The sequence below is a fragment of the Brassica oleracea genome, chromosome C1 (assembly GCF_000695525.1).
Source record: "Brassica oleracea var. oleracea cultivar TO1000 chromosome C1, BOL, whole genome shotgun sequence".
NCBI classification, from domain to species: domain Eukaryota; kingdom Viridiplantae; phylum Streptophyta; class Magnoliopsida; order Brassicales; family Brassicaceae; genus Brassica; species Brassica oleracea.
Window position 1 is genome coordinate 11,881,109 of NC_027748.1, and position 21,290 is coordinate 11,902,398.

The window sequence follows — 21,290 nt, forward strand, 5'->3', positions numbered from 1 at the left end:
CGCAAATCACTGAAAAGTTAGGGAAATTGTAAAACAAAGTAATTAGCAAAATAATATGAAAATAATAAATTTCAAGATCAAATCTCTTAAAACATCATAAAATAAAAAGATTAAGTTACCATTAATTAATAATATATTTAGTTTACATAACTATTTTTTTTTTTTAATTTTATACTAAATCCTAAATTCTGGACTATAAATTTTAATCTTTAAATCCTAAATTTCACCCAAGCCAAAAATTGAACTCTAATTCTGAACTAAGTTAACTCAATTGTGTATGCGTGCTCTTTAAAGAATGTTATTTTTGTTATTTTTCTCCTTCGAAAAAAAATTAGTGTCAAAAAAATAAGGCTGACATACATTTTTATTTTTTTAGTTATCATTTGATATAAAAAATTTAACTTAGTATTTGCTAGCGCTTCAATTATCTAAAATTTTATCTTATATATGATAGTGTTTTTGTTAATTAATCAGATTTATAAAATATCTAATACTGATGCTTAAAAATTCTGATAATCCCTTCAGCTTGTGTGAGCCAAATCTTACGTATAATTGGTGAAAGTCTATATCGAACGATTCGATTTGGCTCCAACTTGATAACCAAACATACACGACACAGGGAAAGTAAATACAGAAAGACAATGTATTACTTAGCATATCTAAACTAATAACAGATGATGTTTATCATCTAATAAATACAACATCTTTCTTAACACAACGATCATTCATATTGTCCAACACTTTCTTGTTCGACTTAGCAAAGACCTCAAAGTTAATAAATTCATTTCCGCTGCTGTAACTTGGCCTTCCTCTTCTCCTTAACAAGGAAGACTAGCAGAGAACCAAAGGAGAATACACTGAAGCATATGGATGCTATGTCGAGCGACGTGTGACGACCACTAATACCCTCGACGCTAAAGAGATTAGTCGTCTTTTCCGCGTCCGAGCTCTGTCCGTATGCTACTTCGTAGCCATTTACATCAGTTCCGTAGGCACGTATGAAGTAAGTTCCAGTGGGGGTCTCTCGGTCGACGGTCCAGTTGAGTGATTGAGGGATCTTATCATAGGGCTTTGACACAATCTTGTGAGGGCAGCTTCTATCCCTAGAGAGCTCGTTATGTGTCTTGCGCCATGGTCTGTCAACTTGGCTGATCGGTGCATAACAAAGCTTCACTTCGACGGTCTTGAAGGCAGCATCGTCATTGACTTTGGCCGATGACTTCAGCATCCATGTAATTCTCACTATATCTTTTCCAGCTTCCCATACTAAAGACAAGTATGTACAAATTAAAGTATAGAGAGTCTGAGATGTTTAGTTGATCAAACATAAATTGTATATACATATATATTTTGAATAAATTTTTTTAAAAATTTTCGGGATCATAACTAAAATACTAAATTAAGTTTACATTGGTTCAGTTATTGATTATCTACTATTATGTATAATTCCACTACTTTATCCTGGATTTAACAGAGTCATAGTTAAATACAAACATAAAGAAAAATCATATTATTATTTAGTTCAAAATAATATATTCAACTGCAGTCAGCTCTATTACTTATACTCTTTATAGCATACAAGGCACTTTCACTAAACATGAATATCGTTTATAGTGGTGGATTTGCAAGATTATGAACCAAAAGTTAAAATTATTAGACAAAAAGGCAACGACAATTTACAAACCTACACCAACCCTTGTGGGTTTAGCCGTGACCTCGAGTGAATTTTCAAGGTTGGTGAAGAGACTAACTTCGGTAGCTCCATGGTTCGACTCTATCGATGAGAAGATAATAAGTGAAGCAAAGAGGAAAGTTTGGACGGCCATCGTTGAATCTGATTTTTCCAGAAGAGGGATTATATAACGAAGACTTGATATTGTAGTTATCGTGTGATCATGAGCTTTTTAAGAGTCTAGTGTGTTTTTCAATCGTTGAAATTTTACGTCACCATCATACGATTAATGCGAAAAGTCAATAGTTCATTTAAGATACATTGTAAGAGATAAACTTTTTTTTTTTTTTGTTCAAAATAAACTTTATGCTTTTTCGGTCTGAACTGTGTTGTTCGGTTCTTAGCTTAGAGTCGGGATTGTGATTGTTGGAGAGATGTAGTTTGATCGTAATGTGCCATTGGTGATTGTGCGTTAGTACACAAACTGAATTCTTATCAATAGGAGACTAATAGTTGGAGCAATTGGAAACCGTCAAACTTCATCATTGCTTGTTGTCTCTAAATGTTGTAGTGGCTCAAGTTTTAGTTTGTTGATGTCAAGAGTCCCCATGGTGAGAGTTGATTTAGCAGATTTTACTTCGTATGGTGGTGGTTTTAGTGGTCGCTTGCCGTTTCGTTTCTTCTTCCATGAGTGGGTCTGGAGTGGTTCGTTTCGTTTGTCGTGAAGAGTTTGTTTGGACTTCTATCTTGGAGTAATGAAGTCATAGGGTCTTGGTGTCGTGGACGTTATCGTGTGGCGGGCGTGAGCAGCAACGATAAGTCGTGGTGTCTTGGGTGCAGGAGGTGGAGTTCTTCGTGTGGCGGGCTATGTGCAGCAACGACAATTCCCGATCACTGGCTCCTACTATGTTTTAAATTCTGCTAAGTCATCTTGTTTACTGTTCTTGGGCAATTGGTAAATCATCTGTCTAGTTTTAGTCTGTTTTTTTTGTTGCAAAAGCTACTCCGGTGTGGGTTCTAGTTGCCGCCTTCATGTGAACTCTTGTGTCTGGGGATTGCTCTTTCATCCGCCAATTAATGTATCAAACCGTGTTTCCTCTATGGAATGAATTTCACCCGTGAAAAAAAAAAGAAACTTTATCCTTAGAAATTTCAACATTTCTTTGAAATACGAGTATCTGTTTCTTAACTTCCGCTAAGAACCTCACTCTAAAAACTCCGGGTTAATCATGGTTTAAGTCTTTTATTGTTTGAGTTGCAATGACTACAATAATGATAAAGAGATGAAAAAAACAGTTTTGAGTTCTCTTACATTTTAGGATTGTAATTCATCTCTATATTTTCTTTCAAAAACAGATGAACTCTGTAATTAAAATCTGTGTTTTGCTCTAATGTATGTATCTATAATAAGATAAAATGCTATTGTATAGAGAAATGTTTGAGATGCTCAACACTAACAGATCCAAAAATACAATTATGCAAAACATTATCTATACCTCTTTTGTTATCTGGACTGAATGTATTAAAGAAGCATAACTGGTAAGTATGTGTTAAATCACCTGAACACATGAGTACGTACCACCTGTATTCAGCTAGAAACTACAAAAGATATGCATAACCAATCAATTGAAACTAATGTATATCTTATTTTCACCTTATTCCCAAAGCATAAAAACACATAGGTACACATGCAGCCGTATGATATTACAATCACAACAACAATAAGAAAAGAATGTATTCATCATATAAAAATAGAACGGTGTTTACAATATCTGCATTCAAGCCATTTTATCATTTAGCAATCCTCCTCTAGATCTCAAAATCAGTGCTCAGCATCCGATCAGTACCAACAAGAGACAGCTTGTTCTCATACACATCAATACACCCAAACGAATACGTACCCGGTGGACACTCCAACGCAGCTTCAAGCGACCTATGATGAACCCCACGAGAATCAACAAAGTATCCACCTTTATGATCATGCCCCGACAAACAAACCTTAACAACATCGTACTTGTGTATAACACTCATCACCTCATCAAAATTCCACAACAAAGCAGCACTGGACGCACAACCAGGGCTCATAGGCACATGCCCGCAGACGATAACTCTCTGATTCGACTCCGTCGCATCCTTAAGCACACCGTCCAGCCACTCCAGCTGTTTCTCCCCAACGCCTCCGTTATACTTAACAAACCTCCTCTCAACACCAACAAGCCCCTCGGGGCTGTTTTTCTCTGAGTTCGGGTTCTTCTCGTCGAGTATCTTCAACGCAGCGAGCGTCTTGGGATGATCCTCAGGCCAACCAACGGCACTGATGTCGTACCCGTCTAACACCACGACTCTATACTCAGGCGTAGGCGAAAAGTCGTAGTAAGCGTTGTAATCATCGTCACGAGAAGGGATGTTGAGCAAAGGAAGCAGCTCTCGGCGTGGGAGGTTGTAGAGGCAGTGGTTGCCGATCATGTGGTAGACGGGGCCTTGGAATTTTTCGAATTCGTCGACGAGTTTCTTGGTGGCGGATAAAGATTGGTCCTTGGGACAGAACCCGTCTACGATGTCACCCATGTTGATGACGAATTTGAGGTTTCCGTGTTGGTTCCAGGCTTGGACAGCTTTTTGTAGGACGAGGATGCTGTTTCTGTAGTATCGAGGAGTGCCTAAGAAGGAACGTCCGTCGGGAATGTCTGCGTATTGGACGTCAGCGATGACACCAAAGGAGAAGAGAGGTTGTGTGGTTACAGAACCCATCGTGAACTCCTCTGAACATCAAAAAAAAACCAGAAATTTGTTAGAAATGTTATGAAACACATAACAAGTGAGGATTTAAAGATTTGTTAGAACTTAGATTAGATGCAGACGAATAGAAAGAGTGTACATCTGTGACCAGATGTTTCTGCAATTGAAGTTATTTTTCGGAAATAAGAATCATTAATACATCAATTGTGATGTAAGACAATATTGTGGACGGCGTCAATGCTCGATCTCACGCAAAGATTGTGAAAGGAGACGGAAGTTGTTGTATGAGAAATTAATAAACAGCATTATGGTAGACAAAGGACTTACAACTGTATAGCTTTGCGAGATTTGTCTTCTGTTAGGATCGGTCAGAGCTACCAGCGGAGGTGAGTCGGAATCGGAAAGGAGGATATACGGAAGGTATTCTGTTTGTTATTTGCAAATCGTGTAGTTTTTCTCTCTCTGATGGAAAAAAAAAAACTACATGTTGTCTCGTCCCGTTAATTAAGTATTTTCTTTGCGTAACGCCTCATCAAATGGGGCCTGACAGAGTTTTAATAAACTAAATAATAATTAGGTTGAGTAAATTTTATTCATTTAACTAAACAAAATTAGGTTGAGTAAAGTTTATTTTATTCATTTAATTTTCTTGTCATTTGGCTGGCTCATTGATCAACATGAATACGTTTACTCCATATAAGCGGCAGCTTATAATAATTTCAATGAAAATAATCCATTCATTTTCTGGCTCTTTCTTTGTTCACATTACACAGTTATTACACAGTTAGATTACCTTGAACTCGGACGATAGACGAACAAAAACTTTATGAAACAAAGATGATAGACAAATAATCGCTCTTCACTTCAAAAAAGAGTGATTCAAAGCATTTGTTTTAATTAATGATATCAGAATTCGTAGAGGGTTGTCACGTAACACCATTTCGTAAAGGTTTTAGTTTTTACTACTACAAACATACATCTCACTATATACAACACTCCTCGTCGTCAAATTCAAGGTCACGTCGTCATCTTCTCCTTGCGAAAAAAGGATGCCTCAGTGCTTCACGAGCGGTTAGTCTTTCCGCCGGATCAAACCTAAGCAGCCCTTGCACCATGTTTATCAACTCTCCCGCCGAATGGTCCACATGTTGCATTATCAGATTCTGCAACGACACACACACATGAACGTTGTCAGCAACACAAATGAAGCTTAAACGTTAGTAACACTTCACTAAATCAAACACTTGACGAACCTGAAGCCTGGGAAGCTTCAATACTGCTTTCAGGCTGTCTCTTGAGGTTGCCCCATCGGGCCAATCTAAACGACCTCTTCTCACATATTTCTCTGCGTGTCGGCTTTATATCACACCAAAAAGACAAAACGACAGTTAAACACCCGCCCATATGATATATGGCTGCGGATATGATCACTTCAGAGCATTTTTTTATTTTTGACTCACTCCACTTTCTTCAGCATTTGTTGAGGCAACGGACCAAGAACACGCTCCATCATCGCTAGATGCTCAAGATTTTCATGTGTTTGGAACAATGCTTCTCCCTACAAAGTTCAAATCTTTCAATTAGAAACAAAAAAAAAAAAGAATACACACCCAAACCTTTGTCAACAATCAACAACTTCAGACACATACCGTGCACAGCTCCACTATGATACACCCAATGCTCCAAACATCACAAGGATAACTCCAGCCAAGTCCTACCACACAAACCAAGTGTCTCCATTAGTTTGTAATTATCAGAAGCTAGAATTTACATGACTTGTTTTACAACAGGAGCTACTCACCTAAAATGACTTCTGGTGCCCTGTAATGTCTAGTTGACACAATGTAGCTTTGTTCCTGTCGCTCATAAGTTGTGCTACCAAAATCAATAACCTTTATTGCACTTGATTTAGGTACTCGTTTATAGGAAACATCCCTCTGTAATCGGGAACCCTGCAGCAGAAAACACAACCAAATTTCATTAGCACATTACTAGTTGGCCACACTAAGTCGCATACAGAGGCATTCGAGATATACCTTGTACTCGGGAATTTTCACATAGTCTGAGGAGACTAAGAGGATGTTTTCTGGTTTCAGGTCCGTATGAATCATGCGCAAGTCATGCATAACTGCAAAATTAGACAAACCAAAAGAGAAAAACACATTTAAAAACGGGAGGAGTATAATCTTTTATGCAACGACAAACAAAACAAAGATGAAAATGCAATAGCAAGTAGATTGAAAAGACTGCAAAGACTACACACATGCTACACATTCCAAGAGTTGCCAGCCAATCTCACGGACAAGATCAATGGGAAAGGAGCGATAATTGTTTTTCCGAAGAAAATCGTATAAACTTGATCCAAGCTTCTCAAATACCTGTTCCATCCATTTAAACCCATCCACAAAAATTTAACCCCACACATTTCCCAAGCTGGGAAAAATCATAGGCATCTCAAAATTTGACTAAAACACTTACGATACATATATGGTTACGATAGTCAAACCAGTTCCGAATTTGTACACAACTGCAAAGAATAAAATAATTTAACCTTTGCAAAAAAAAAATCTTGAGAAACTATGCCTCACCCAATCAGATTTGTGATTCATGGTTGCATACTTGCATGATTAAAAAAAATCAACAGATAATACTCACCGATTGCCACCTTTGTCATGTTTACCAAGCTGTTGAAGCATCTCAATTTCAATCATAGCCGCCTCACGGTATTTCTTCACTCCACGAACAATTTTCACTGCCACCATTTCCTTCCTCTCCCTATCCCAACATTCTAGCACTTGACCAAAGGTACCTACAAGGAGGAAACATTTGAGTAAGATACGACTACAACACTGGAACATGTAAAAACTATAAAGTAGTACAACAAACATATATTCATACCTTCTCCCATCTTGCTATATATTTTATCTGCAAAACAAAAAGGGCAAAGAGAAATCAGAACAATGAATTAGAAATCAATATTACAAATTGATTATTTCTTCAAAGCACCAGATTACACTGGATACTGATTAAACCAGCACAACACCTAAAGTTTATTCAAAGCCACTAGAAACATATATCTACAAGGTTAACTTGATTATTATCAAAACAGTTTTTTCTTGGTAATGGAAAAGTGTGATTACAGCGTGGGGTTAAGTCATCTCCCAGTTCAAACATGTAATGTCCATCCTTGTCATCTTCACGCCACGGGGGAGAATCATTACGAGCAACAGTCTTAACAGAAAGAGAAGAGCTACTAATCTCCGAAGGAGCTCCAAAGCTTGACAAATTCCCAATCTCTTGTCCACAAAACATTCCTACCTGAGCCTACACAATATTCATGTACCTTAACATATACAGATGAATACCTCCCTCTATCCTTCTACTGCCTAAAAGTTGACCTATAATCTCTCTTAACATCTTAAGACAAACATCCAAATCCAAACAATCAAGGTACATCGATCATGGCAAAATCTGATTGATAGATCTGATTGAATCAGATAGAATAACACATAATTACATGAGAATTGGTATTTTTAAGAGCTTAATTGATCAAAATTGTATTAACAAATCGCAGATCCGGAAGAATCAATACAAATATATAGATCGATTATAAAATTTGAAGAAAAAAATCGAAGATCCGAAGGAATCATACAAAAAACATATAGTTACGATTCGTAGATTAAGGAGGTGAATAGATCTTATACCTTAGGCGCTGTAGGCAACACGTCCCAGCCGAGACGCGCTCTCTTTCGGGGACGGCGATCCATGTGTGTGTGAGGAAACTCGTGAACACGCTCCATCTCCATAATCACAGATTCGAACAGATCGAGCAAAGAAAAAACTAATAGGATGATTTTTTCAGAGAGCCAAACGGCGATGGAGATGAGCTTTTGGGTAAAACAGAATCGTGGCCTAACCCTAGTTTTAAACCAGAGGCGAACGAGAAGCAGTCGGGAACGATCTCGACCGTCCACGTGTAAGAACGTAGTGTAACCAGGGTTAGTTAGAACTTGCGCGCTGGAATTAACTAGAGTTGGGTTGGCGCAATTATTGACGGGGGAATATGCCAAACGAAGAAACAGCAAGAAGTGTTTTTAGGTTTGTCTTAAAACTACACGCAGTTTAGATGGAATATCTTGTCTTTTCCTGAGCCGAATATTCGGAAACTCTCTTCCCATTCACAACTTTTTTGAAGATTTGGTCAACAGAAATTGAAGATTTTCCAAAATTTAAAGATTTTTCTTTTTCAGTATCTCGATTTCAACTACTCTACCTCAAAAACTACAATCTTCAACAGAAATTTACAGCTTTTTGTTTGTGAAGAGAAGAATGACAACCACATGGAGCTTGGTTACAGAGAGAGTCCTAGTGACCTCTCAACTCCTGAATATAATGACCAAGTTGCTGAGCACCAAGGAACAAGGCATCCGCAGCCAAAATAACTCCAAACTACAAAACATGACATGAGACCACCACTCAATAGAGGAATACTAATTGACAAAAAGCTAACAAGAGAGATTTTGGATGCAAAGAAACTCACCAGACGAGCAGTAAATACTAAACGGTACCCCCAACCTTCTTTCGCAGCTTGAGCTCTTTGCTGGTCTGTCCAACTGCAGCCAAAAGGATCTATAATAAGCAAAATGCCAAATGCTGCATATGATGATGATGTACAAGAAAACACACATAATCGATGATTACTTTTCTCCATTTATCTCTGCACTGTCTTTGAGACTTTACCTTTTTCAAGCAATGAGAAAGTATAAGTAGCATAAGAGAGAAGTCATTACCCGAGGAACTCTGAAAAACCCCCAATCCCAGCAAGCTTCAATGGCTGAGAACCTTCTGTGACTAGATCCTATGTCAGGATGTTTTACATAATCAATGAATTAGTCATCCATGTAGAATTACAAAGACAAAAGTACAAAACAGAAAGCTGAAAACAATTGTGATATAACCTCATCTTCAGCAGACTCTAAACCGCCTTGCACCCAGAAAATATTCTGATACCCAGCATTAATAAGTAGCTCACAAGCAGCTAAGGATCTGACAAAAAAAAACAATTGTTCAATGAAGTTTTCAATTTGAGTATCATCCAACTATAAGGTGAACTCTGTGATTCACAGTTGTAATATCAACATACTAACTTTTAGTAACACTAACTTTCATTTGACAAAAAAACTTGAAAACACTCTCCACTGAAATTTGACTGAGTGTTGCTTGGGATCACTTGTCACCAAGAATGTTGATATTCTAAGACTATAAAAATTTCCCTTTTTAATGTAATAATCTAATACTAGCTACTACTATGATACCAGTTAATGTATCACATACCTCAATCCTTTTTGGCAAGCAACGATCAGCTCTGTTTCTTTTGGGAATTTCTCCTCAACCTTTGACAAGAAGAGTCTGCGAAGGAAGTAGGCAACTAAGAAAGAAGTAAGTATGTGAAGAGGGATACAAGAAGATCAGCTTACTAGCGCAGACATACTTATTGAAAGACAAAATAGGTGTACCACTCCACCATCCACCTGTAGAAATGGAAACATGGTGAAGTCATTGTCTAAAACCGAGAGCAATATAATGAAATGAGTGTATTCAAGTTTTAGTCTATATTCTAGATGGGATTAGAAGATGATATACATTGCAAAAATATTGAGAAGAGGACAATACTTTGTTGATCCAACATCACTAGAGCCAATAGATCACAATCATAATGGTGGTGAAGAAGAAGTACCCATAGCAAAACTGGTGACCTTTTTGGAAAGAGTTCCAGCGTCAAGGTTGTCTTCGTTGTCGAAGATAGGAACCCAGTCTGAGCCTTTGACCCATGCCTTTTAAGGAGAAAAAAAAAACAGAACGAAAGAAACGAGAAAATAATACATCAATGAAACACTATGGTCTAAGAGTGTTATGATATCTGACTTAACATTTCTTAACAAGAGGCATCAAAATGAGGAACAATTACAATGGCCAAGGACCTCAAACTAAACTTAAGAACATTCCATGCTACGGTAAGAGATATTAATCATGTCTTTACAATAACATGATCATTTAACAGTGAAGGTAGAGGCAATCATCATCTATGGATAAGAGATATATCTTTTTTTTCAAAATACTAGAAGTATCTTTAAAAATAAATCTATGAAAATAAAAAAATACTTTCATATAAAAAAAATTGGACCCTTTTTCTTATTTTTAATATAAAAATACATGTATTTTTTAAAAAAATCGGGCCCTTATCTATTAAGAAACACGGGAACAACAGATTGGGCCCGGTGGCACTCGCCCCTATCTAAGCCGGCCCTGAACACGAGAATGTTACCTTGTTGCGCTCGCTAGAGGGACGGACATCGAGTAGAGGTTTGTTTGAAAGCTGAATGGCATAGCCTGCTTCTCTTGGTGTAAGAAGCTTCACCTTTCCTTCTCTCAACTACAGAAACAATAAGTTTAAGAGACACTATAACTCATATGTTCCAACTTTTAAGACAAATATGCAAAAAGAGGATCGTACCAAACCATCCCAACGCTTCTTGGCAGCAGCCATGTCTCTCATTTGCTTCAGATCAATATCTTCATCAACCGCTTGCATCTTAACAACGCCTACTCTCTAAACCATTCAAACAAACAAACAATGAGCCAAACAATAATGAGAGTCAAGTTTTAACCTTCGCATTCCCATTAACCAAATCAAATGGTAAAACATAAAGATATGGAGAATCGACAACTTACAGAGCGGCGAACGGTGGACAGAGATGTTCTTCCTGTGGCGAAACTAACTGAAGATGACATTGAAGAGGTCATCCTCGAGCTCTGTTTTCTGTAAAGACTAGAACCAGAAGGTAACAGAGGATTTAGAATGGGAAGGGATAGAGACTCCATGCTTTAGAGGTTATGAGCTTTTCAGCGAGCGGAACAGAGAAAGGATGAAACTTTGATTATCCAGGAAATCTAATCAACTTCGAGTAGTAAAAGTCGAAAAGGATAAATCTTTGAAGAAAAAGAGATATTCAGTTTCGGGCTATTGGACCGATGATTAGTTTCGGCTTCATCGAAACATTCTTTTAGAAACCGATTCGGTTCTCTCAAACCAAAAGCTATATCCACGACACGACCGCTAGTACTTTACTTGTTTTGTTTTGTTTAGAGTTTGGATAATTTTAAATATTGTACATTTTAGGAAGCCTAGGAAGAGGGGACCAATATGTATGGGCCAAGAGAAGCCCATTTACATAATCTTTAAGCATGCTCCCTCCAAAAACAACTTCAAGGCTGTTTATTTCACCATTTGTAATCTCCATCTAGATGATTCTTTTGTATGATTTATATTTAGATGATCCATTCATATTTTTATGACTGTTTATTTGTCCATCCAAATAACTCATCTAGATGAATCATCTAAATGAATCATTTCCATCTAAATGAGTTTACTAAACAAATTACCAAAATACCCTTGTGTTGATTTAATCATATATTTGATATTAATTTTAACTATATTATATTTAATTATTTAATCTAATATATTTACATTAGAATTATTTCAAAATTAACGAGTTTTTTTGTGGTTTTGGGGGAAAACAAGATTTTTTGGTTTTAGCGGGAAAACACACTTTTCGGTTTTGGCCAGAAAACAATATTTTGCTATTTAGGCGGAAAAAAGCGTTTTTGCGGTTTTGGCGGGAAAACAAGATTTTCGGTTTTGGCGGAAAAACGGGTTTTTTCGATTTTGGCCGGAAAACAAGATTTTGCGATTTTGGCGGGAAAACGCGTTTTTGCGGTTTTGGCGGGAAAATGAGATTTTCGGTTTTGGCGAGAAAATGAGATTTTTCGATTTTGGCCGGAAAACGAGATTTTGCGATTTTGACGGGAAAACGCTTTTTTGCAGTTTTGGCGGGAAAACGAGATTTTTCGATTTTGGCCGGAAAATGAGATTTTGCGATTTTGTTGGGAAAACACATTTTTACAGTTTTTGCGGGAAAATGAGATTTTCGGTTTTGGTGGGAAAATACGGTTTTTTTTTGTTTTGGCAGGAAAACAAAAAAATTCGGTTTTGGCGAGAATAGAAGATTTTTCATTTTGATGGAAAAACGATATTTTGCAATTTTGACGGGAAAACGCGTTTTGTGATTTTTTGGAGGAAAACACGTTTTGGGGGTTTTGGCGTGAAAACGCGTTTTTGCAATTTTTGCGGGAAAACAGGTTATGGCGAGAAAACACGTTTTTGCGATTTTGGCGGGAAAACGTGTTTTTGTGTTTTAGCGGAAAATGCGTTTTTGGGGTTTTGGCGTGAAAACATGTTTTTTGTGATTTTCACATGAAAACACGTTTTTGCAAATTTGGCGTAAAAACACGTTTTTCCAATTTTGGCGGGAAAATGCTTTTGGGGGTTTGACGTGAAAAATTAGTTTTTAGGTTTTCGCGGAAAAACGCGTTTTAGTGGTTTTGTCAGTTTTCGTTTGTGACAAAATGATATTATGTTTAGGTTTGTAATTTGTGAATTACATTAAAGGCATAATAGACATTATACCATTTTGAATGAATCATCTCCATTCAAATGATCTAAATTGGTTCAGCTGGATGAACTTTAAAATTGAGCTTAAATTTCTGAAAGTCATTCGGATGATCCATCTGGATGAGTTGCATTTTTAGTAGCTAAACAAACAAAACTTTAATCTTAATCCAGATGGTAGGTCCTTACTAATTACTATAACCAATGTTTCTTAAATCGAACCTAAGTATTTGAATTATGGTTTAATATGGTTTGACTGAGTTTGAATCTGGTTCACAGATTATATAAAATGATTTATATATACAAATTTTAAAATAACTTTAGAAAATGTGATAAATAATTAGAATTAGAATAAACATCAAATATAAAACATTAAATAATTTTATTTTGTTCATCCAATTAATGGATTTTTTTAATTGTTTTAATCGTTTTTATCCGGTTCAATAACTTTACAACCTAATTCAACTACCGGTCGGTTTAACAACTTTATGATCCAACCCAACTATAAGACGGTTTATGGTAGAATCTCGTTAAACTATCAGATCGGTCCGATTCTAAAAATACTGCATATAACCAACAACAAGAAGACATTATCAATGAACAATAAAAACCAGTCAAAAGTATTTTGTAGGAACAGTCAGAGAATTTGCCGAATTGGTTAAAATCTATTATCTGTTGATTCCTCAGAGAGACACAGAAACAAAAACTACAATACATAAAAAAAAAAAAAAAAAAAACTGCAATACAAAACACATCCCAATAAAATTAAAATGAAAAACTCAAATACAAATCTTTAAACATCAAACCCCATTCTTTTCACTCGTTAATTCGGTTTCTGTCCAACCAATCCACACTCTTACGTGCTCTCTCCATCGGCTGAGACTTATCTCTGTATATGTCCACACTCCTCCTTGACCTCTCCATTTCCTCAAACGGAATCTTCAGCTTCTCAGGTCTCTCTATGTGGCTCAGCTTGTATCCCTGAAACTTCAGCCTGTCCACGCTTTTCCTCGGTTTTTCTCTTCCGTCCTTGCTCTTCTTCGGTGCATCTACGCTATGCCGAGAAGGGTGTTCGCACCCTCCTTCCATGCTTCTTCTTGAGAAAGAACTGTTCCTTTTTGATGCGGATTTCTCCACAGCGCTCACAAACTTCTTGAGATGGCCAATGTACTCGGGGAAGAGTTCGAGATCACAGTGGTTACCGCCTTTGAGCCATAACGGTTCGTATTTCTCTTGGCAGAGTTCCCAGAGCTGCTTCCCGTGCGAGAAGTCAACCACATCATCCGCTGTTCCCTGCACATCGAGAAGCTTTCACCATACTGAAGATGATTGAACAAAGGGTCCCATACCATACAAGAAAGAAGGGAAACTTACATGGATCACGAGGACAGGACACCTCACCAGCGAGATCTTGTCAATGTTCTGAAGAAGATGATCAAACAAAAAGGTGTCAAAGTAAGAAACATTATGTATAGAAACCAAAAAGGGTATATGATGCTTACCTTGTATATGTCAAACCAATAAGTTCGCTTAACGGAATACATGACTCTAAGTCCAGAAAGAATTGGACTATGAAGAATGGAAGCTCTTAGTCGAGGTAAACGTGCAGCTAAATCGACGGTCGGACCACTACCAACAGATTGACCGTATAGGATAATGTTCTCCTGCTTCGCTCCATAATTCTCTTCCAGACATTTGTAAGCAGCTTCGATATCAGCATAAGTATTTTGCTCGCTGGGCTGCAACAAACCCGAGCTTTGTATGGGTGGACCAACAATATTTGAATGGTAGAACTAAAGAGAGCCTTAGGATGTGTAGTTACTCACCTTCCCTGATGATTGGCCATACCCTGAATAGTCATACCTGTAAACACCACAACATATTTAGAGGAGTTTAATAAGTAGAAACTGTGAGCTTACGGAAGTAAATCCTAGTATATTCCATCCAGTTCATTTTAAGACAAGACAGAACAACAAGGTTAATAGTTTATGGTTTGTATGAGCCAGAAAGGTGTTTCATCAAAGAGTTACATTTTGGCATTTCAATACTTTGCCTTCACAAACAGATCTGAAATGTCCAGAAATTTTAAGTTTTTTGCCCAAAGACCATTTGATGTCAACAACACAACCAAAACATCAGACTCAAACCCTAAACCCTAAACCTCAAAACTGCTTTTTTGTCCCCTTTGATCTCGATTAATTAAGAACTAATCATAAAGACAAAATCTTCCATAAACAACAAGACTCTTCCATAAACACTAAAATCCACTTAATTCAACCAAAAACCTTAAGCAGAGTTCAGCGATGAGATTATCAGCATTGAGAGCACACAACAACTATTCTAGATTCTGCATCTGGAAGGTTCAAATCTACTTGAACAAAACCCAGAAAACAGAGCAATTAAAAAAAAAAAAATCAAAACTTTCTCAGAAAGATCTGTACTAGTAAATTCAAATCCAGCTTCAGTATCAGCAAGAGAATACAAAAGAAAAAAAAAAAAAAAAAAAAGGAACTAACCCCATCAAATTGACGCGGAGGTGAATACTAAGCTCGATGAAGAGCTCGTACATCTGACCAATATCAGCAGCATTCCCGTGCGAATACAGAAGAGTCGTAACGGCCATAGGGTACCTGATGTACATGGCCACGATCTCGGTGCCACGGCGCGTGGGGAGACGCAAAACGTCGACGTTTTCTCGGTGGGGAAAAGGGTCCATGAGCAGAAGCTCCGTTGCTTCGTCTCTGATGATCTTGTACGACGGCGGATTCGGCGGAAAGAAGGCTAATTTCGCCGCCATTGAAGATGTCACACCTCCCATATCTCCAAGTTAAGTCCTTTCCTCTGTCTCTCTCTCTGTAAGTCTGTAAAGTGTATAATAATAATAATAAGTGAAGAAGTAGTAGCTGGAGTTGTTTCAGAGAAGAAGACGAAGCTGGTGATGATTGCTATGAAACATTCCTTCTCTTTCTTTTTTTCTTTTTTCTTTTTTTAGAGAGACGACGGGGCTGATGACCGGTCACCGATTTGAACCTTCTTCATATTCTTGTTTTCAACGTAAACATTTTTGATCTTATTTTTTCAAAAAAGTTTAAAACTTTATTATTTTCGATAACTAAAATGGGGATCTTGTCTGTATTGAGACTCTAAAAACAAAACCCTTGTTCCGGAATTTATTTATTTTTAATATTAACATTTTTACATCTTTCAACATATAAATTAACAAACTCAAATTTATTTCCATTAGTTCATTTCACTATTCGCAATTATTTTTATATGTTACAGGGAGTATATTCTAACTGTATATTTAATTTAGCTTAAGAGAAAAAAATTAGAATGCTATTTTGTAGTAAAAAATATGTAATAATTCTAACCTACGAGTTATCCTAGTGCTTAGCCTTATTAACTCATGACTCATGAGAGCATGTGTGATTCACATGGATAAACATCATGGAGTCCATTACAAGTAAAAAAAGATTCTAAAGTCACAAGTTTGTGCAGCTAGATTTGTTTTCTGCAATATGGTTTAAGATTGTGTTTTTAATATGAAAGAAAAGAACTTTTGGGGCTACTAATCAAAAAATTTAAGATACGTGTAATGACAGGTTGTAGGGTTTGAAGGTACACGTGGATGGTTGGTTGCCCTTGAAAGAATTTACTGGCAGCATCATGGGTTAGGAGGATGGGCACCAATCATCCATCCCTCCAACCTTTTCTTTTTGCCGTCAAAGTTTTTTTATATACATCCTCTCTGTTTTCTTTGTCAACTATAATAAGTCTTATTATGTAGCTTTCTTAAATTTAAAACGATCAACGTCGATGAAGATCTCATAGGCAAGTTGGCTACTCTACTTTGTTTTATGACATTAGTAAGATTCGACCATCCTTTCTTACATGCAACAAAGATGGTTTAATGGGATATAAAGAGTAAAACGATTAGCATTTAACTAATGGTTCCTTAGTTAGGACCAGTCAGGCAGTCATCGTCACTTTCTACCTAGGACACATACCTTATTTCCTAATGTTGCATACTTGCATAGGTTCAGTAAGTAGAAATAAATTGTCTCCATGGGCGCTTAGCATTGTCTTTAGAATTAGTTTTATTCAGAATGTACAATTCAAAGCTGGTTTCGTTCTCCCGTGATTTTGACGAGATTTGTAACCTAATAAAAAAATAATTCAATAATAATAAAACGTTGGTGATGGATCCAAAATTAATTAATAGAGGAAGGCAAAGAGACAAGCGTGAAAACTAATGGAGATGACTGGTCGAGAAGCTAAGGGCCGAGGTTGGGATAAGAGAGATTGGAAGAAAGTTCCAAGAGAAGAAGATCTGACCGAGAAATGAATCATCAATGTCGCTCTATTCCCATACACTTTGTTTCCTCTTCTTTTTCTTGTTGTAATTATCTTCTTCTTCTTTTTTCATCTATTCTTTCTTATGATGTTAGGCTGTTGTTACACATGCATGGATATATGGACCATTCATTCTTTTGTATCTCAACAAATGTTGCATTTCCATATTCTGGTAAAGCGACTTAATTAACGAGCACGATTGAGACTTTTTAGCTCATTGTTTTTTTTTGTTAGTTTAGCTTAATTACCTATCTTAGTTTAGCTAACGTCTTCCTTTGTCCTAGCTTAGTTTAGATATCTCACATTCTCTAATTAAGACTCGGCTCATTTTAATAATAGTATATATGAGCTCTAGGGTTAGCTCTAAGGTTAGTGACCGAGAGAAAGTAAGAAGGACTGGGCGGACATAATTTGGTTTAAAGGAGGTGTTCCTAAACATGCTTTCCATATGTGGACAGCTCAACTGGAAAGACTCCCTACAAAAACAAAAATAGCATCATGGGGCTTAAACACTTCTTTATCTTGTGCTGTATGTCTGATAGGGATTGAAACAAGAGACCATGTACTGCTTCATTGTGGTTTTGCTGCAGAGAAATGGAGAGCTGTCTTCTCCAAGTTGGACCAGTACCAACCGCCGTGCACTACGTGGGCTGAGCTTCTGTCTTGGACAAGAAGATCAACTGTTCCAGCGCCTTCGCTTCTCCGCAAGGTGGTCGTCCAGTCCGTTCTATACAACATTTGGCGCCAGAGGAATAATGTGATTCACAACCACATTTTAGTCCCCGCGAGAACTACTTTCAGAGTCATCGACCGAGAAGTGCGCAACATACTTTTCGCGAGGAGGAAGAGACGGAAGTTCAAAAACCTACTCATCTGTTGGCTTGCTTAAGTCTGTAGTTACCTATTGATCTGAAACAATCTTAATACTTCCTTGTTTTTATTTCTTTTTGCCTTGGAAGCATCCTCTTTAAGAATGTTAGTTGTAACTTCCTCTTTTCATTTATATGATATTAACAGTTTTAGCAAAAAAAAAAAAAAAAGTACACCGCAGCGTAGCCATGCATGTGTGGTCTATTATATTTAGAACTTTTTAAATGATAAAATTTTAAGAGCTGGGTTTTTAAAGCCTCCAGTTATGAAACAACTTTTAGGCTCATCGCATATTGGACAAGAACATAGCACCTTCATCTTTGATTGCCTTAACCATCCGATACCGCAATGTGATATCGAACAATATCTAACCCCACGGGTGATATGAGTCAGAGGATTAAATGCATTTCTTCTCCTCCAAGCATCATAGGAACAAATCCGACTTCGACATGACTAATGGTATGAATGGGATAAATAATCCTTTGTTCTTTTTGTTAGCTTGTAGAAAGATTGTTCAGAAAACAAGGCAGTGAGGTAATATGAAGTGATAAAGGATTATAACTATGAGCGACCACTTACTGGTGAAGACACACTAGCGACCATTTATTAATTCCTTTACTCTGCTCTATTGTTTCCTTCACTACGTACTTAATGCCAAGAACTGTTTCCTTCACTAGTTACTTATGCCAAGAATTGTTCTTGTGGTCCTAACTAGGAGGAATACTGAACGGTATATGGAATACTAGAGTACTATTTAAAATCTATTATCATTTTAGTTTATTCTATGTGATTTTACATCTGACTTAGAGAGAGTGTCGCAGTTGTCTGTAATTCATGTAAACGTTAAATCTGATGCATTTTCTAAAGAAAAAATTGACATAGGAATGAAAATCAAGAGGTTTCGTACTAAAAGCATCACACAACCCACAAGCGATCATATACCTTTCACAAATTGTTTGTTTCTGTTATTACATCTACTGTTGCATGCATATACAACTATTTCAGTTTATTCTCTCTTTCAAAAACGTTTCTTTGTTTTAGCTTTGAATAAGTATCAAAACACACAGGACAAATAATAATTAAGCTGACCTGCAATAATCTGCAGCATCCGACTTATCTCATGGACAGCAAGAGTATGAATTCAGCCTAAATCTTGGTGAACCAGCTCATTCACACCGTTGAGTTTGTGACTGGAGCTATTTCCAACACTGATTATCTTTGTTTATGGGCCCTCATTAAAGACACCAAACACTTGCTCACATATAAACTAGACTCATCATGTAACTGTTAAAAGCATGTTTATTAACATCTAGTTCTTTTAGGTTGAATCTCTTAGCATAATATAAGATACGGTCTCTTAGCTTTTAACTAAAAAAACTAAAAGACGTTTCTTAAATAAGAAACAATACCTTATGGGTCAGATTGGTAAGGGTTGTAGCTTTAAAATTTTTGCTGTATAAAAAAATCTGTAGATTTTCTGCTGTGGCTTTAGATTTTATTGCTGTAGAATTTTATGGAAAGCACTAAAAAATTGTTTTGGATATTTGGCTCTGTAGAGCACTTGTACAGCTGTAGGTTATTTCAAGAGCTGTGGTTTTAAAAAAAAATTTAAAGCTTGATTGCTCTGAATTTGGTGCTTTAGAAATAAATAGGGATGTGGACAACACCTACAACAACTACCAATCACCCCCCAATTACGGTGAGATACCTAAGACCTGCAATAAATATGCTCTAAACCTTAAATAATTGGGTTGTGACTAAAGCTGTTATTTTGATTTGACTTATGAGTAAGTGGCCATACCACTGAACATCGATATAAATGACTCCATGCATTATTTGTGTTTTTTTTGTTACCTCAGCTATGCTAACATTGAAGTTGCACAACATAAAGCAGATTCTCCTAAATTTGAACATATTGTCCTTTTGTGAGATGCATTTCTTCCTCTTTGGCTATAAGAAACAGAATTATCACTACCCTCAAACCATACAAATAAACACAGAGAAAAAAAAACAGAGAGAAGAAAATGAGTAGGATTTGTAGATTTTTTGGTTAGTGAGGTTGAAACAATCTTCAAGAATGTCGTGAGAGTTTCAAACAGAGGGGCAAGAGGGCAACCATGTACAAAGCTGAAGCTAACTATGTGAAGTATGGTAATCCCATAATTAGCTTATATTTTGGTATTGGCTAAGACTAGATTCTACATATATGCCTGACTTCACATAGTCAGCTCCAGCTATGTACATGGTTCCCATTCTACCACTTTGTTTGGCATCTCTCCCGCTGTGTACATTATTCTAGCTGTTTGTTTGCTTTTGCAATTTCATACCATAATTTAGCCCGTACATCTGACCAATATCAGCAGCGTGCGAACACAGGAGTTATGATGTTCACGATCGTTCCCATCTTTGTCCCACATTATCTTGTTTTGGAATTTTATTCTAAAGTAAAAAATCCAACAGTCACTTAACACGTTGACAAAGGAGAAGCGTACGAGGAAGAGAATGATGAGCTCTGGTCTCAGAATGTCTTGATAAACTAACTTAGTTTAGCTATATCTCACGTCGTCTTAATGTCCTTAGTTTAGATATCTCACATTCTCTAAGACCATCTCCAACCCACCCCTATTTCTATCACTATATTTTCCCTTAAAATAGAGAAACTCTATTATAGAGGTGAAAATGCTCCAATGTATGCCTCTATAATAGAGTTTCTCTATTTATAGAGGAAAATATAGAGATATGATATTTCTACCTCTAAATATAGAGGCAAAAAGTAACTTTACTCTATATTTTCCTCTAAAATAGAGAAACTCTATTATAGAGACTAGGAAACAAATCCGCGCGATTCGCGCGGACGATCAAATTCCTTACTAAAAATAAAAATTATTCAATATTAATGGAATATATATTTAATATTTAATAATTATAGTTATATTTATTTTTTTTTAATATTTTTTATTTTTTTTAATTTAAATATTTAATACATTAGTTAAAATAATAAGATTTAATAACCGAAGAATGAGAATTTAAATGTATATAACATATGAACTTTGGTTGTTCAACTTAGGGGAAAATAGATATACATAGTTATCAAACGATCTAAATATATGTTTTTACAAACCTGTTTACTTAAATAATATACCAATT

The 21,290-nt window shown here is 36.5% G+C and overlaps 4 protein-coding genes across 6 annotated transcripts; all 4 read right to left on the minus strand.

The window, feature by feature from the left end:
- Positions 1-625: 625 nt before the first annotated feature.
- On the minus strand, positions 626-4,914 carry LOC106317062 (manganese-dependent ADP-ribose/CDP-alcohol diphosphatase). 2 transcript variants are annotated; one of them, XM_013754931.1, is made up of 3 exons: positions 4,739-4,914; positions 3,574-4,434; positions 626-1,266 (listed from the first exon to the last, which is right to left on the minus strand). In XM_013754931.1, the coding sequence occupies exons 2-3, from the start codon at positions 4,421-4,423 to the stop codon at positions 782-784; spliced, it is 1,335 nt and encodes a 444-aa protein (XP_013610385.1). In that variant the 5' UTR covers positions 4,424-4,434; positions 4,739-4,914; the 3' UTR covers positions 626-781. The 2 variants fall into 2 exon arrangements, with proteins under 2 accessions (XP_013610385.1, XP_013610378.1); XM_013754924.1 differs by lacking the exons at positions 3,574-4,434; positions 4,739-4,914 and adding an exon at positions 1,685-1,914.
- A 338-nt stretch (positions 4,915-5,252) lies between these two features.
- On the minus strand, positions 5,253-8,364 carry LOC106309322 (serine/threonine-protein kinase AFC2). Of its 2 annotated transcripts, XM_013746360.1 has the most exons (12): positions 8,116-8,364; positions 7,552-7,735; positions 7,310-7,336; positions 7,067-7,220; positions 6,890-6,938; positions 6,675-6,789; positions 6,448-6,539; positions 6,213-6,363; positions 6,061-6,125; positions 5,872-5,969; positions 5,665-5,767; positions 5,253-5,574 (listed from the first exon to the last, which is right to left on the minus strand). In XM_013746360.1, exons 1-12 carry the CDS (start codon positions 8,215-8,217, stop codon positions 5,437-5,439), a joined length of 1,278 nt encoding a protein of 425 aa, XP_013601814.1. In that variant the 5' UTR covers positions 8,218-8,364; the 3' UTR covers positions 5,253-5,436. The 2 variants fall into 2 exon arrangements, with proteins under 2 accessions (XP_013601814.1, XP_013601820.1); XM_013746366.1 differs by lacking the exon at positions 7,552-7,735 and having other exon boundaries at positions 5,285-5,574; positions 8,116-8,312.
- A 248-nt stretch (positions 8,365-8,612) lies between these two features.
- LOC106309336 (rhodanese-like domain-containing protein 11, chloroplastic) lies at positions 8,613-11,448 on the minus strand. The gene is made up of 10 exons (XM_013746373.1): positions 11,144-11,448; positions 10,926-11,021; positions 10,737-10,844; positions 10,149-10,245; positions 9,903-9,942; positions 9,746-9,820; positions 9,370-9,457; positions 9,202-9,269; positions 8,952-9,024; positions 8,613-8,860 (listed from the first exon to the last, which is right to left on the minus strand). Exons 1-10 carry the CDS (start codon positions 11,291-11,293, stop codon positions 8,777-8,779), a joined length of 879 nt encoding a protein of 292 aa, XP_013601827.1. The 5' UTR covers positions 11,294-11,448; the 3' UTR covers positions 8,613-8,776.
- Positions 11,449-13,547: 2,099 nt separating this feature from the next.
- LOC106324248 (alpha/beta hydrolase domain-containing protein 17B) lies at positions 13,548-15,882 on the minus strand. The gene is made up of 5 exons (XM_013762250.1): positions 15,437-15,882; positions 14,747-14,783; positions 14,423-14,659; positions 14,295-14,342; positions 13,548-14,213 (listed from the first exon to the last, which is right to left on the minus strand). The coding sequence occupies exons 1-5, from the start codon at positions 15,736-15,738 to the stop codon at positions 13,737-13,739; spliced, it is 1,101 nt and encodes a 366-aa protein (XP_013617704.1). The 5' UTR covers positions 15,739-15,882; the 3' UTR covers positions 13,548-13,736.
- Between the last annotated feature and the right edge of the window lie 5,408 nt (positions 15,883-21,290).

Coding starts and splice junctions, on each gene's coding strand:
- LOC106309336 (XM_013746373.1), bottom strand. CDS start 11,293: ATGGAGTCTCTATCCCTTCCCATTCTAAATCCTCTGTTACCTTCTGGT. Junction 11,022..11,143: donor TGTCCACCGTTCGCCGCTCT/GTAAGTTGTCGA, acceptor TGAATGGTTTAG/AGAGTAGGCGTTGTTAAGAT. Junction 8,861..8,951: donor TAGTATTTACTGCTCGTCTG/GTGAGTTTCTTT, acceptor CATGTTTTGTAG/TTTGGAGTTATTTTGGCTGC.
- LOC106317062 (XM_013754931.1), bottom strand. CDS start 4,423: ATGGGTTCTGTAACCACACAACCTCTCTTCTCCTTTGGTGTCATCGCT. Junction 1,267..3,573: donor TGCGTTGGAGTGTCCACCGG/GTACGTATTCGT, acceptor ACTTGTCTTTAG/TATGGGAAGCTGGAAAAGAT.
- LOC106324248 (XM_013762250.1), bottom strand. CDS start 15,738: ATGGGAGGTGTGACATCTTCAATGGCGGCGAAATTAGCCTTCTTTCCG. Junction 14,784..15,436: donor CTCCGCGTCAATTTGATGGG/GTTAGTTCCTTT, acceptor TGGTGTTTACAG/GTATGACTATTCAGGGTATG. Junction 14,343..14,422: donor ATTGGTTTGACATATACAAG/GTAAGCATCATA, acceptor CATCTTCTTCAG/AACATTGACAAGATCTCGCT.
- LOC106309322 (XM_013746360.1), bottom strand. CDS start 8,217: ATGGAGATGGAGCGTGTTCACGAGTTTCCTCACACACACATGGATCGC. Junction 7,337..7,551: donor AGATGACTTAACCCCACGCT/GTAATCACACTT, acceptor TTTGTTTTGCAG/ATAAAATATATAGCAAGATG. Junction 5,575..5,664: donor TGAAGCTTCCCAGGCTTCAG/GTTCGTCAAGTG, acceptor GTGTCGTTGCAG/AATCTGATAATGCAACATGT.